Raw genomic sequence first — 16,290 nt, forward strand, 5'->3', positions numbered from 1 at the left:
TTTTTCACATCACATCTCGGTTTCTATTAGTTACATTTCGTCGTATTAATATTAAGCGTTGGCAAGATAGCGTAGCTATAGGAGAGCCAAAGAAGAAATGCTACATTAAATTACGTAATAACAAAGAATCACAAGACTGTACCACATTAAAACAAAAAACACTTTTGCGGTATTGCTACAGGTCATTCAAACAAACACAGTTGAAAATAAAGTCTAAATGCGAAAAAGGAATGCATGCGGGTGACTCGGTAAATAAACGAGTACTGATACAATTGTATTGATGTCGATACGAGTACCGATACGAGTACCGATATCAGCATGATCAATAATTCTACTCAAACACAGTTTAAAACAAATTCATTCTTAATACGAGAAAAAGCATTGAGCATAGATTATAAAAGTAAGTGAAATGCACCTGCTATAAGCAAGGATCCTAGTACCTCTCACTCATTTCAAAGGATCTACACTAAAAAAGAATAAAATAACAACAGAAAATCTGTAGAAAACATCCAAATATACATGTACAGTGTAGTTTGAAAAAGCACTAAAGAAACTGTTCAGTTGTCTATAATATTCAGCAATTCAGCATGAGTTGGTGAACGATGAGGTAGTTAAACATAAACATTGTTCTCAAAATACATCGGCAAATGATATCCAGATATTCTTTTATCTTGTGTGTGTGTGTGTGTTTTTTCTCTCGCCATCTATTTAAATAGTCTGATACTGCCGCAGTCATCCCTACTCTTGGTAAGAAAATTTAAAAATGAAAGTGTCATTGCACGAACATCGGCTAAACCTTGGAGCTACTCCATCTCCGTGGTTAAACCAGTAGAGTTTTCTTTTTACGAGGAGGTCAGAGACCATGGTAAATGTCTTTGCAACGTACTAGTATGCACTTCGCCCAAGACTATAGTTATTCAATTAACTTTGACAGAATGCCTGACAGCCCAGGCTTTCCAAGTGTTTCCGGTGTCAAAGTATTTTTGCGTTAGTACAATGATTTTCATCTTTGTACTTGATTTTTATATTGTATGGTTGCTGCCAGTCAAAATAATGATAATAAAAAGACCCATCATACAGCCTATGCAATATTTAGTAGGATTTCAGCCGCGATGACAAAAATACTCGAATAGAAACAAGGAGACATATCTCCTTGATAAAACTTTCAAATATATGCTAAACAAAGGAAGTTGTTTGTCCGTATTGGAAGAGCTATCTGTTTATCTATTTAGAAACAGCATTTGCTCCTCTTCGTTTAAAAAAAAAATCATAGCTGTGGGCCATCTAGCGTTCAGTTTACTATCTATCCACCAATCTCTGTATAGGTACTACTCTGCTGCTTATCCATCTTTTTAGCTACACAACTATATCTTTCACACCAAATCCCTTTGCAGATATACATCTCTCTTTTTTTGAGGGGGGGGGGATGGAGTTGGTGGCGATCCAGCTATCTTTCTTTCTATATCTATATTTACATACTCATTAACCATTCTATACAAAGTCTGCTGATCGTTTATATTCTGTGATAATTACAGTCTGTTGATAAAAATAATTTTTCTCAAATGATATGCTGACCTGTTTGTCTTTGTTTTGTAACACCCTGTGACCTGAACATTGACATCAGATAATCTATACTTTTACTCCGAGCACCTTGATGACCGCGTCGCGAAGAGCGTAAAATTCCTCTTTGTAGTTGTAGACTTGCGCGTTGACGCGCAAATATTTCTCCTTCTCGTCGCCCGTGACGGCCACGACCACGCCCTCTTTGGCTATCTCTTCGCAGAGGTCCTTGTGTCCGTCGGGATGCCAGAACTGCGCAAGACGCCGAGTCTTCGGCAGAGTGACGAGGCACATAAAGGGCGCCCTCACCCTCTCCTCCAGTTTGATACACTTCGTCTGCCAGGCGTCGGCAAGCATCTCGGCGGCCCAGAACGTCAGCTCCGAGTTGTACGCCGTGATTCGTTCCTGTGTCGACCAGACCCAACAATGCCCTCATGTTAGTAAAAGTCACTATTGTCCACTTACTATAACTATAGGATAGCTGATGTAGATGTAACAGATACATCAAATTTATAACAAAGAATGGGATTGTCAGTTTGTGTCTCACCAGTTTTTGGCAACGCGGTACATATATTCGTGACAAACTCATCTCGACATAATAATATGACCTGAAATAATCTTGAGACAAGAGCGATCCCTAGCTGCAGACAATTTGTTCCGAGAGTATTCCGAGTAAATGTGTACATCAGTGTCACAGACAAAAGGCCTACGTCGTATCATGGTCGTCACAATGATATTCACAAGGCCTGGAAGTACGGCAATCAAAATCCTTAGACCCACCTTAAATGTCAGTGGGTGAGACAAAAGTAGAAAATACTGAAGATTTGGCTGAACCGAACGGGGTGTGAAACTAATCAGCTTGTTAGATTTATAAAATCAAAATGAACACAGATGATTTTCGCAATATGCTGCACCCTCCTTTCTCCCCCTCCGCCGCTGAATGAAATGGTAAATAGACACACTATACAAATAGTGGTGGTTATAAAGATCGAATATTACTCACCAAGCCGCCCAAGTAGTGGAGGTAATCTATCGCATGTCCGGCCATGTAATAAGGGATGTAGTCTTTCGTGCCCGTGTAGTGGAAACGCTCGTGGAGGTCCTCGGAGAAGGTGTATCGGGATGACACGGCGGCGCGCAGCCAGTGGTGGTGCTCCGGACGAGCGTAGAAGAGCGAGCAACCTCGGGGGCAGAACAGCCACTTGTGAAGATTACCTAGTATAGCCACATCGATTCGAAGACACACACGCCATGGCACACAGACAAACAAAGACAAAACAAAGTGTCGTTTTAAAGGATATACTTTCTGTCACACCTTTTTCTGTTTGACATCTTGAACGATCTTGAACGATTCTATTGTTTGTTTGTGTGTTGTTCTTTGTTGTCATTCAAACAGCGTGCAATGACATGTTCTTATTAAAGGGATCGTAGAGTACTGGTTGAGACCTAATTTCAGGTTTCTAACATATTTTTTTTTTGGTGAGATAATGAGAAACCTCTTATGAAATATAAAAGAGCATGTAAGTCTATGAGGATTTCAACGTTTATTTGATGAAAATTGGATTTGAAATGGCTGAGATATCCGAAAAAGACCGATTCTAATAAAGAGTGGGACCCACACTTTATTACGATCGCTTTGTTTTAGTTTGTTTTTTGATGTTTCAGTCATTCCAAACCCGATTTTCATCAAATAAACTTTGAATTCCTCTTAAAATGGTATGCTTTGTACTATATCATAAGTGTTTTCTTGGTATCTCGCAAAGAGTTAAAAGGCCAATTCTCATCTCCACCAATACTGTACCATCCCTTTAACTCAGAGTATTTTTTTTTAACAGCTACAGTATCAACACCATTTTTTTCCCCAACAGAACCTTTCATTACCATTGCTCCACCACTGCCTGATGCCCATTTGTATACACCTGTGTTCGAAAGAACAGAATGAATATACATTTCGAGCAAAGAAGCACGCACCAGGCACGATTGGGCACACTGGCAGGAATTCACAAAAATATAGTTCAAATCTGGTAAATGAACACATTACTTCGACCACGTAATATGCACGTGACGCATAGTTACGCATTGTGTACGCCAAAGTAGTCCAATTATGAATGCATACGCGCATATATGCAAGTTACGCTTACAAAGTATCTAACACTCTCTTGTTTGGATTCGTGGATTAGATTTATATCATGGACTAGACTCAAACAACGTTTGTGAATCTTGAGGAACATTTCTCTGTTACAAGTAAGACCATTATTCATCACTTTTGAATGCTCCCATGATGTCATAACAATAAAGTTTAGTCTATTTTGATTTTAGCTTGAATAGACGGTACCATGGGTGCTCTTTAAGTTGCAAATCCACCCACTTTCTTTTGTCGCTCTAGAAGTTCTGTTATCTTATTACCTAGTCAGTGTCTTTTCACATTTCTCTTATATATATACAATGTATAGTTTTTCGAGAGAAAATTAGTTTATAAAGCGAAAATCTACGTTTATCGAGAAACTCTGCTTCTCAAGTGAAAAACTTAGTTTATCGCGAAAAACTTTGTTTTTCACTCGATAAGCACAGTTCTCTCGAAAAACTGAGTTTATCGTCTGATAAACTAAGTTCAAATATCGGCGATCAAAACTCAGTTTATCAGAATTATTGGGCAAATGGCGCGCCATATCTGTTTGTTCGGTGTACAAGACAGTGGAGTCTTTCATTATATCGAGATTTTTCCGACCACTTACAATACTTTAGGCCTTATAAACATCGCGCTCTTGCATACCGTAATAAAAGTCAGCGCCAAGTTCCTCCAGTCTGAGCTGCAGCTGGCCCGGCCCGTGCGCCCCGTCTACCAGACTGATGACTCCCCGTTCGCGGCACATACTCACGAGCTCTCTGATCGGAAACAAGATGGCGGATGTGCAGGGAATGTGGTCAATCAGGGCAAGCCGGATTCGCGGGTTTTCGTTCAGAGCTGTCCTGTGACGCTCGAGTATTTCCTCCGCCGTCGTCTGGAAAGGTATGTGAATTTGGACCACGTCGATATCTTGTGGAAGATAAAATGAAACATTATTGGAGTTGGGACAATAATCCCAGGCATACTCATGAAAATTTAGCACAATGAAAGCTCTTTTATCTTTATTTCTAATCTTTACCTCTGAGATTTCTTTGTATTCTCCCGTATGGATCCCTCACCAAGGGCAATTAACATTGAATTTATGAGTAGCAAGAGACCAGGACTGAAATCCTTGGAGAAACCAAACAAATATGTTTAAAAAAAGTTACTGACATTTCATATTTTGGATACCAGTTTCTTTATGAACTATCTATTGTATGCAGCACGTCTAATGAAAAAGGAAAGACACACACAGAGAAAGATATTGTCCTGGTAAAGTGGCGGTAACTTAACTCGTATGTGTAGAATGCTTTTTACCAGTTGTATGTTTCGAGTGCGGATTGGCACATATCACGCCATAGCGTTGTACACACTGTGCAAAGTTTCTGGCACGGAAGAGGTTAAACCAAACCTATCGCATAACTTATCATTCAAATTGCCACGCCATCTCCAAACTAACATTGAATTCTCAATCATTCTGCTAAAGATATGCAACCTTGTTGATGGTGTTGTTCCTTTTCTTTTATCCCCAAAACAGATAAAATCCATTCAACAGTTGAACTTTGACCAAAAAAAAAAGGCACATCAATTTTGTTTGGTTGCTTGTTTGTTTGCTTTGTGTCAAAGAGCGATGAAAGACACACAAAAGGCGCCTAAATCACGTGATTAATGACAATTGATGGATATTTGAGGTGTGCTCTGAAACGTCACGCTTCATTACTTTTACAAAAACATGCTCGAAAGTTCATAACGCTTTAGTCTTGATTTTATTCGGATTTGCTCCAGGTTTCTCCTATTACACTGCACACGCATCAATTCTTGATCTATACACAATATTATCCCACGGCGTAAATTCTTTGGAAATGACATGCTCAGTAGCAGCACCATGCTTATCGTCGTCACGATGCGACGCGAAGCATGGTGCAGGCTTTTGAACAAAAACGAAAGGCCAACAACAATGAGAACTAGAGAGGAACTTGGGGGAATGGCTCTGGTTATTAATACAGACGTACTGCACTCAAATGAATATTGTACATGCCTTCTTATATACTTTTGGCTAGACAGTTCCTTGAATGCCTTCATCTAAATTAGATTGAGATATTTTGATTTTGACAGACATCGAAGAGATGCTGTTTTAGTAATTTTAGTTTCCACATTTACCGGCTATCCCATTTTAGTCCATTGATATGCAAAAATCTTAGATAATAGTCCTATCCCGCAGGAACAAACAAATACTCCTCTGAAAAAAAAAAATGCTGGATCCATATGATTTGATTCACCACCATCTCTTCGTTCGTATTCTGACATTTTCTTCAAAATTCGTTCTCAAATTTTGAGTGATACTGTTAACAGGCAACACCCCATGCAGGGCTTACCGGGTCCAAGGTGACCGGAGGTGGGGTGTTTCACAAAGATGTTACGCATGACCTGATGTAATATCAAGTCTTTGTGAAACGGCGCCGTATTGATCTAATACAGAAAATCTTTCTCAGCGGAAAGTTAAATAAAAAAGATAAAAGAGCTAAGTTTTGGAGATGAAAGAGCGCAGACCTGGCTACCTAGAACAAGTGTTGTCATTCTATGACTTCAAGCGAACGCCCAATGCACAATCTGCCATTTCCAATTACTAGTTTTCTGCTCTGCGATGGATAGGGCGGGCAGGGAGAGAAATATATCAGTGTGTGCCTGATTTGTGCGCGCACTCCCGCGGTGTGCGTCGGATCGGCTCATTTAATCCCATGCATGGCAAAATCTGTGGAATCCTTTTCTACTCATTTAATTTGGTTCTTTACGAATCGTCTTACCCGGTCTCTGACTCGTGAGAACCTGTACCGTCTGCTTGACCGATTTGTACGTGTGGTTAGACATCAAGATCTGATCGCCAGGCTTGAAACGGAAAGATTTCAGGATACTGTTGGTTGCTGCAGGTTGAGACACAGAATGTGAAGATGTGATGCTATGAGGAAATGTGGAAATAACCACGATATGCTACATTTGCCAAGGGAAATTGAAACGTTAGCTGCGACAGGGTGTGAGAGAGGAAGCATAAGATAGCCCACAGAAACACAGACACAGACACATACACACACGCACACACACATACACACACACACACACACACACACACATACACACACCCAGACATGCAGACACACCCACCTACACCCGTCATATAACCAGTTCAAGAGAGAAATATATTGCATAATTCATACAGTCAGGATTATGATCAAATTCTTAAAAATCCTGTGACAAGCGAATAGCTTTTTTTTAATTTCAACTCAATTCTTCTTAAAAAAAAAGAAGGAAAGTAGGTGCCTAGTTGGTAAAAAGTTGAATGAGGTAAAACTCCCACGAAACCTTGCAAAATCCAATATGCCCCACATCAGGTTTAGCCCTCATATCCCCCTCCCGATGACCACGAGACCATAGAGGTGCCCCCCCCCCCGAAAAAAAAACAACTACAAGAAAAAACAAAACAAAACAACAAAACTATACGTTTATTATGTACTATAGTTTTATTAATAGGTTTTGTTGTTGTTTGGGGGTCGTGTTTTTTTTTTCTTCTTTTAAGACAAGCAAGTTTGCGCTCGGCATTGCCCATGATCGTCATTTGATGGTCATTATAACTCACCCCTCCGTGAAATGATGCGGAAATTGAAAGGGTAGTCTTGCAAAATTTGGAGTGTTCTGGGCAGCGCTCGTGATAGCAATGTCACCTGGGCAGGCTCATTGTGATACACTTTCCTGGACAATCAGCGTGAGTGGGTTCGGTGAATGGCATTGATGCATGCATCATGCTCTGCGCGTGAGAATTTGTTCACCGCTTTGCAAACTCACTTCTATAAAATTATAATACTGCAGATAACTTCTTAATGGTAGAGATCTCTACTTTGACAATACCCATCTTAGTAAAAAGAGAGAGAGAGGGGGGGGAGAAAGAGATATCTGCTTTGCTGCATAATATATCATCTTTTGTGAAATCTGTTATTGCTCTAAGGTGTGTCTGAACTATAGTTAGAGTGCATATTACCATGCAGCACGTGACACGCTGTTACCCACCAGTGGTCGCGTTTTCGATGAGCAGCAAGTTTTCAGGCTTTGCCACCGCATAGTCGGCTACTTGCTTTGCAGCGTTCTTATACAAATCCAGCACTTTGTATCTGTACCACAGCTCTGGATTGGATTCCATTTCTTCAAGCATCCTGTGGACAGGGAATAACGGGCGCGAAATTTATTTTATTTATCCAGCGACGTTCTACAACGTAAAGCAATATTGGAAGCCACTCAGTGCGGTCAAGAAGTACATTAAAAAAGAACTGCATGGTTCACTATGCTTATGTTGCTTCTGCTGTTATGTAAAAATCAAGATGTGAAAAAACCTAAAACACTAAATAGAGTCTGAGGGAGTTAATGTCTCGAGTGACCTGATTTTCCATATTCATTTTCTCATATAGACAGCAGCGTCTGATTGAACTATTTCACAGCTAGTTCGATATATCAGCACGGTTATTATTTTGTACATAAATGATTTTGTTCATAAATTATTCTAAATTGATAGCACTAATTCACAAGATTTAAGCTGAAATACATATTTTCCTTTTCATCCTTTCAGCATCATTAATTACGACTCATTTTCTTCCAGAATAATCAAGCTTTCACAATTTTACATAATGTATAATATTTACAATAAAATACAACAGAGAAGTACATTGTAAGTTTGTAACTCCTTGCCAGCTGCAATGTTGTATGATCATATAACTAATGAATATGTGCTGGGCAGAAGTCGCTTTATTCAAGTTTGGCTCTTGTCGACGGATCCATAGTTTGATCATAACACTAATAGTTAAATGACAAGTTCACCTTCATAGACATGTGGGTTGAGTGAATGCAGCAATATTAGTAGAACGTATATCAGTGAGAGTTTTGAGGAAAATCGGACAATCCGTTAAAAACTTATGAATTTTTGAAGTTTCTGCTCAGTCACGGCTGGATGAGAAGACTACTTATAGCTTGTGATGTCACATGTGTACAACGCAATAAAGAAAGTATAAAGAAGATTCAACATATTTTCACTTTTCTCGCATAACAAAAGAAAACTCGACTTCTCTCTTTCAGAAGGCAAGGGGAAGAATATTAACCTTGATATACATCAGTAACAAGCCGAAGAAAATATGCACTTTATTAAATAAATAAATTTATGTAAATTTCTCTTTTTATTTTCCTTATATCGTTGTACGCATGTGACATCATGCACTGTAGTAGTCTTCTAATCCAACTGTGATTGTGCAGATACTGTAAACATTCATAACTTTTGAACGGATTGTCAGATTTTCCACAAAGTTTCACTGATGTATTCTACTAATATTGTTGCATTTACTCAATCCACATGTATATGAAGGTGAACTTGTCTTTTAACATTAACATTATTCGATCTGAGCTATGTGTACACACTATTGACATACATGTGCATTTCTGGTCAGATTATAGTTGTACAATATAATGTCTAAAACCAAAGCAAACACAAATGTTGAACGGAAGAAGTATATCAGAAACACTATTTAAAGTTACACGTTTTTTAAAACTCATTTGACGACTTACTATTTCGCAGGATGGTGATAAAGACAAAAGGAAGAAGGGAAGCAAAATAAACTAACCTCTGCTGAATTTTTATCAAACTCTTCGGCACACTGCCATAAGACCCGTGGTTCGTATAGGCCAGGTCGAGCGGGATAAAGAACTCTCGCTCGCGAAGACTTCTCCCGAATTCTGGCAGAGGTTCACGGGGCTTGGTGAGCGAGTGTGCGGACATGCTCCTGGCAACAGGTACGGCTTGTCCTCCATGGAGGGCCGGTGTCACTGCACGGCACAGCGGTAAGAACCGCTTAAGGGTTCGGGCTAATGATATATAGAGACGAGTGAATAGCCGAGAGTGTTAAGAATTAATTCGCCCATGATTTTGGATTGTTACCATTTTCCACGTCTTTTTCCGATTAAGCATGGATTAATAAACACATTTGTATTGGATATGGCTGTATCTGAGCAGTGCGTTTCATAACTTATGGATATGTGGTCGTTTTATATGGTTAATGTCTGACCAATACTTGCAATCTGTACTTTATATGGCATTAAGGGTCTGCTCATTTTGCTCATCTCAGACACTTACAGAAATACATTATCGCAAAAAAGGGAAGAAAAACAAAAGTGTTTCGTGCAACTTCTTTCAACTTCGATTGCCTTTTTTTCTTTGCTATACAGAACAAAAAGCCGTTTTAGGATACACACACATTCTGACAGAGAGAGCGGTAAATTCTTTGGTAGCCTTGCGGACTAAAATATTACACTCGGAAGGCAAATCAGGTGCGCTAATCAGCTGCTAAAATGGCCGCTAAAACAGGCGACCACCAAGACAAATATGATAAATACTGGAGGGCCGAAAGAAAGAGAGATATAGGTATAAAAAAATACATCAATACGCGCTTACGTTTTTGGTTTGTCGTCGTTGTTTCTGTATAACCTAACCTAATATAAATTTAGGCATCGACTTCTGAATTGGTTTCCGCGGAACTGGTTGATTTTTAGGGGGTTATTTTGTTTTTTGTTGAGGGGGATTTGGGGCTTTTTTAGGTGAGTAGCGACCATAGACTTAAATCATTTCTTACCGTCGTACAATCCGAACATTATAGAGAACACTGCCGAATAAGAGAGGTTATCACTTTAATACTCACCGGTCACAGTAAGGCTGCTTGGAGGCATGATCGAAATTCACCACCGCGGTTTCAGGAGGCTGAAATATGACCGAACGAAATTAGGTACTCTTTACAACAATGGCATTTATTTTTGTACACTTGCCTCTGACACGATTCTGCAGCAACTTTCTCTTTCTTCTCTCTCTCTCTCTCTCTCTCTCTCTCTTTCAACAATGGACTACGATCGGTCCACGTGATGTTCGCATTGATCGCTTCCTCCTCATCCCTCAGCGACTCATCGGATTGACTCCTAATTAGAATCGGTTGATTAGTTTAGCTTGTTTTCAAGAGGAATGTTCATGTGATTTCATGGATTCCCCCAGCTGGTCCAGCGTAGCTCCATGCAGATCTGTAACATCACGTTTGATGGAGCGACTCGGAGATACCTTGAAGGTTTATAGGCCTACAATGCATGACTGGAATCACGAGGGATGAAACTCATTTTCTTTATCTATGACTGCACGGAAAAAAGAAAAGATAAATGAATGCTCGTGGAAAGAGATTCAAGTGAGAACATTCTGGAATACCCGACGCTTTTATTGTGCTTTTGAGAATAACATACCACCGCTGGGTTCAAATAATGCTGACAGTAATAGGATGAAAGCTAATGCACCTTAACGAGACGCAAGAGTGGCCTGGCGTTCCGTGTGCGCGCACTTTCAGGAGTGGGTATGAAATATTTACTGAACCTTGCAATTTTCGGTTGAGTGAAGGAAAAGTGTGTGTTTGCATGAGTAGAATCTATATATGATTTTGGTTTTTTTTTCATATTGAATCCCCCTTCGTACTGCGTAGCAAAGGAACGAGTATACAGCCTTGAGCGCGATCTTCTTCTTCGACAAGCCCATGACTAGTGTTCTGGAACGTCTGTGACAGTGCAATTCACGTGTTGGCAGTTGGAGTCAAGATAATTAAATATGAAAAAAAAATAACGGAAAGGACATCTTATAGTGGTAGCTTCAGGACGTTAGAATGACGTTGAAGGTCATGTTCAGTGTTCTGAAACACGACACTCCAATATAGAAGGTCAGGTATAGAAAGTTATGACAGACTCCAATGCCATCATCACATCACACCAATCGGTTGCCAATAAAACGCTCCCCTCCCCAATATAAAGCAGCGGTACTTCAAGCACTCCAAGATTAATCATTACAAAGAGATAAGAAAATGCGAAATTTACAGGCAGAGAGCATGAGAAAAATTGGAATCGAAAAGAGACCGTGAAACCAATTGCACGCACGACTGTGTCTAATGTTGACAGGTCAGTTAGATTCCATTAACTCCATCACTACCATCGAAAGTATGAGTGCGTATTGCCTCTATGTCATTCTGAGACAGTGGTCCTCAGATTGTTAACCAGCTCCTAGGGAAACGGACAGCGGGATCGACAGGTGTCACGTACCATTTTGTTCTTTTTGTTTAGATATTACACTGAACTTGCTGTAGATACTGTGCCAGCATGCCATAATTAGATATAGACCGTACTGATAGCACTGTAAAGGTAAAACTCGATACGAAATTATGATGCAAAGATTACAACTTGTTCACTTTGGTATAGAGCGTGAATAACTCTACAAAGAGCCTGGGGGTTTGCAAAGATCTCTTAGGGTTTTTTGTTTTTTGTTTTTTTTTGTTGATCATTCAAAGTCATTATGTCCCTCCACAATCCATTAGCCCCCCCCCCCCCCCCCACGTGGTGCATTTATTGTTTTTTGATCTTATACATTCTATGGGGTTTCTACACGGGTTTGACAGGATTCCCTGTGGGATAAAATGATAACAACAATAATTATAATGTGGTATCCCTTTTGTCTATAATATAACTTCCAAACAGCCATGACTTGTTTTTGAACATTTCATTATTTTTTTTTATGTTTTCTCCATATAAGGTAATGCGTGGCCAGAAACTATCATCCATGACTAAAAAAAGAAAAAGAAAGAAAAAAAAATCATTGCTGAAATCAACTTTGCTGGGGTTTTTGTTGTTGTTTTTACAAGTCAATGTATTCTATGCCATCTCTCGATGCTGTGATAGACAGAGACAAGAAAATCTATACTTCAATATAAGCGCATCGTATTGTTTTCCAGAGCCCAGCTTTTAGGTTCGGGGATTTTATCTTCTTCTTCTTCTTTTTTTTGTGTGGGTTTTGTGGTTTTTATGATTTTTTTTTCTTACTTCTATGGCTTACAAAATCTAACGCACTGGTGCATACAGTCACATGCATGGGCGATTGATTTGAGAATATATACGCTCATAAGAACATGACGTGTTTGTCAACTTTGAAACGCTGCCATCTGAAGTCAACAGAAAATACTTTTATATGATCCTAGTAGACCGTGAACTGGTGAACGTGCATGCAAAGAAAATGACTGCACAGGAACGCCGGCCGCGTCCATTTGCGTCTTCTGCAAAAGTATGTAATAGAAGCACTATCCGGGGTAGAAAGGCTATGTGGATTGATATGGTGTGAATGTGCATATGGCAATCCGGCTGTCTTCTATTACGTTTTCGTTTAATTTCGGTCTCAATGGCTTATGGTTGATTGATTTCTAATATGTCTTCTATAACTCGTTGTAAAAGCGCTATATCAGTACCTATATTGTATTGTATTGTATTGTATTGTATTGTATTGTATTGTATTGTATTGTATTCTGTTCTGTATGGCAACTAACGCAAAACACAACGCACATACGTACACACACACACACACACACACACACACACACACACACACATGCACAAACAGACAAAATGAACCTTGGAGACTCCAGAGGAAGTGATATTGAATGCTTGATTATTATTTTGAACACCATTTCAATGGAAAATCTACTCAATACTCAAGTTAACTGTATCGTGCAGAATAAACGATTACAGGCAAAAAAAAAAAAACCAATAGTAAGCATTTACATTGAGATCAACAAAGAAAGACAAACAGAGAGAGAGAGAGAGAGAGAGAGAAGGAGAGGGAGAGAGAGAGTCCTATTCCATCATGTCTGTAGAAAATGATTTTGGTCAAAATACGAACAAATTTAACGTGGTGAAGATGTCATCGTCGAACACACTTCTCCCATATGTTTGAAGACAATTTTTTTTTCACGAGATTTGTTCATTCTCTGTGTAGATAAATTTCACTTCATGGTTGGATTTATATGAAAATTTGCCGCGTAGTCCTAGAACCACTGTAAGGTCTTTGAGTGTTACAGGACTTTACGACTGGATTTTTATCTGGAAACAAAATAATATATTTCTTTGCAACTGATATGACAAATTGCCCTGCATCGACGTAAATAAGCAATGAATTGATCAGTGTTTAAGTAGTAGCCATGATAAAAAATCATGGGCGTACAGACTCGAGCGGGATACGGACCCACGACCTCCTGATCACCGGACAGGCGTCATCTTCACTAGACCACCGAGCTTTCGCCCGACAGTAAGTGTTGGTTCTAATCCTTATAGCATGATCAATTCAGTGCTTATTTACGTCGATGCTGGGCAATTTGTCAATCAGTTGCAATGAAAGCACCTCGACGGAAGAATGTCATGAATTTGAATATATTTCTTATTTGGTCAGATCGCACCACAGACAAGAGACAGATGACAAAGCAAACTGGAAACTAAAGCAGTCAACATAACTATTACTTCAATATTATAACAAAACCGGGGGTATTTTAATTAATGCTAAGCGCTTGCAATACAGTCAGTAAGAAACTGGTATGTATACCTCATGATGTAGTTGCACAACTGCATCGTAAAACAAGAACGGTCGAAAAAAAAAAATTCAGAAATTCGTGTTATATAATTCACCGTCATCTACCACTTGAAAAATCGGAATTCTTCATCTTCGTTGTCTTCTTTTTAAAGACCTTTTTTATCATCATTATTTGCAGGTGTTTTGCTTTGTTTTTCTAAGCCTCCTGACAGGGCCCGACTGGATCTATTAGAAAAGTTCGTGATATACCCGAAGAACCAGCCTTCGACACGTACTGTACAACCTTTTTGCTTCCCTACACTCTTAAAACATCCGAGTCAGAACTGACCCGGAACTGGGTCCGTTGGGGTCACACACCGTTCCGGGTCAAAAATGACTTGGAATTTGGTCATGAAGACCCCGAATGGGTTCACCCTGACCCAATTCATGACTCTGAATGGGTCATATCTGACCCCATTCCTTGTCATTTCTGACCAGGAACGGTGTGTGACCCCAACGGACCCAGTTCCGGGTCAGTTCTGACTCGGATGTTTTAAGAGTGTACATGCAGGCGCCACACTGTTCCGAAGTTGAATAGGGAATGATGGACACACGAACTATAGAAAGTCTTCACATTCGGTTCTGATATTGAATGAATTTCGGGTCATTCGTGAGGGAACCTTAAGCCATTGTATGAGCGCCGGTGGAGCTTCTCGGATTCCGGCATCGACTTCATGAGACAAAATCTTGGCAAGTCCCAAAATATCCCTAAGATCTAACGAAGGTTCATTTCAATAATAAACATTCACGTTTTCGTGTAATCTTCTAGTGTAGCTCGGATGGCATCGTGTGACCTTCTCCAGGCATCGTATTTGCTTCGGCTCTTGATTGGCTTTTGACCAAGTTCGGGGTTAACTTGGTGCGAAATTGAAAATCCCATATTCGTATGCCATCTTATTCGGGACAGGAGTCACGCTCTCCTGAAAATGATCAAAGATGGACACACGCTGAAGGAGATGTTCAAATTAGGCTCTGATCGTAAAAACATCAGGCCATTCGTGAGAGCATCTTAAACCATTGAATGACCATGCCACCGTTGAATGAGCGGTTGAAGTTCTCAGGCTCCGGCAGCAACTTCGTGATCGGTGCCAAATTCTATTCGGCATGAAAAACCAAAAAAATCCCGAGGACATTACGAAGGTTCATTAAATCTTCGTTTTGAATTCGTGTGTCCATTTCGCCATTCGAAAGGCCATCGTTCACTCAATACGACGTCGTGTAGTCATCGTATGGCTTTTGTATGTCCTTCAGGTAAACATCTTTTTAAAAAATCCACATCTTCGTGTGGCCTACAAAGGCATGGTACATGCTTTGGTTGTCGATTAGCTGTTGAACACGTTCTGGCCAAAGTGAAAATTTCATATTCGCATGGCCATCTTGTGTTAAATTCGGACTCCAGCATAATACGCATGATTCCTGCAGCTGGAGAGGCCTATTATAGGTGTAATGAAAATGAAAAAGAATCAGGTCCAAAAAGAAGATCTTACCTTTCGTAGCTATAATTCCACTGCTTCATCCAATTTCTACTCCCGCGATTCGGTGATCAGACCAATCCAGTCTGTTCCAGACAAACTCCTTGATGATGACCAATTTTGCCTCCTATTCCATTCACTTCTTCACCTACACTATGGCCATGTCACTTTGTTGAGAGGATTACAATCCTTTCACGTTTTACAAAAAGAAGAAGACGAAAATTTAGCAGACTTTGTAATTGCTCATAATGTGCATGATTTGACTATTGATGTAATCCTCGAGTTGCGTTTCAGCACGTCAAAATAAAATAAAAAATCAATAGATGAATAAAAAAATATAAGCCGTCCTTGAATAGCTACAGACTGGCAGATTTTCGAGGTTAGACTAAGCTCATTATTTCGTCTCCTCCACGAGATTCTCTTGTTTCCCGATATACGACCCTACACAGATTAGGAACTGGTCGACTCCTGGGAAATATATTCGGTTTAGATTCTCCGAAGATTCAGAGGTGCCACAGTTGCAGCTTTCACATGTAATGCCTTCAGACGTGTCGGTCTAGGGCAGTGCTATAGAAGACAACAATTTAAAAACGTTATTTCTCAATCGAGTAGGCACTCACCCGTTGATCCAATGCCGGGAAATATGCAGTAAATGC

At 39.8% G+C, this 16,290-nt stretch overlaps 1 protein-coding gene across 1 annotated transcript; it reads right to left on the reverse strand.

The window, feature by feature from the left end:
* Positions 1 to 1,629: 1,629 nt before the first annotated feature.
* On the reverse strand, positions 1,630 to 10,420 carry LOC139709425 (uncharacterized). Its single transcript, XM_071621393.1, has 7 exons — positions 10,393 to 10,420; positions 9,322 to 9,523; positions 7,727 to 7,869; positions 6,472 to 6,588; positions 4,334 to 4,597; positions 2,564 to 2,775; positions 1,630 to 1,965 (listed from the first exon to the last, which is right to left on the reverse strand). The coding sequence occupies exons 1-7, from the start codon at positions 10,418 to 10,420 to the stop codon at positions 1,630 to 1,632; spliced, it is 1,302 nt and encodes a 433-aa protein (XP_071477494.1).
* Between the last annotated feature and the right edge of the window lie 5,870 nt (positions 10,421 to 16,290).

This window comes from Diadema antillarum, unplaced genomic scaffold (assembly GCF_040938485.1).
Source record: "Diadema antillarum isolate AM-2024a unplaced genomic scaffold, OU_Dant_1.0 seq00001435_RagTag, whole genome shotgun sequence".
In the NCBI taxonomy this organism is placed as follows: Eukaryota; Metazoa; Echinodermata; class Echinoidea; order Diadematoida; family Diadematidae; genus Diadema; species Diadema antillarum.

What these genes read in the sequence shown, in the direction of transcription:
- LOC139709425 (XM_071621393.1), bottom strand. Translation starts at nt 10,420, where the DNA reads ATGCCTCCAAGCAGCCTTACTGTGACCG. An exon ending in TTGATAAAAATTCAGCAGAG is followed by an intron (nt 7,870 to 9,321) that starts GTTAGTTTATTT and finishes CCCTGTCCACAG; the next exon opens with GATGCTTGAAGAAATGGAAT. An exon ending in CATCGAAAACGCGACCACTG is followed by an intron (nt 6,589 to 7,726) that starts GTGGGTAACAGC and finishes CTCAACCTGCAG; the next exon opens with CAACCAACAGTATCCTGAAA.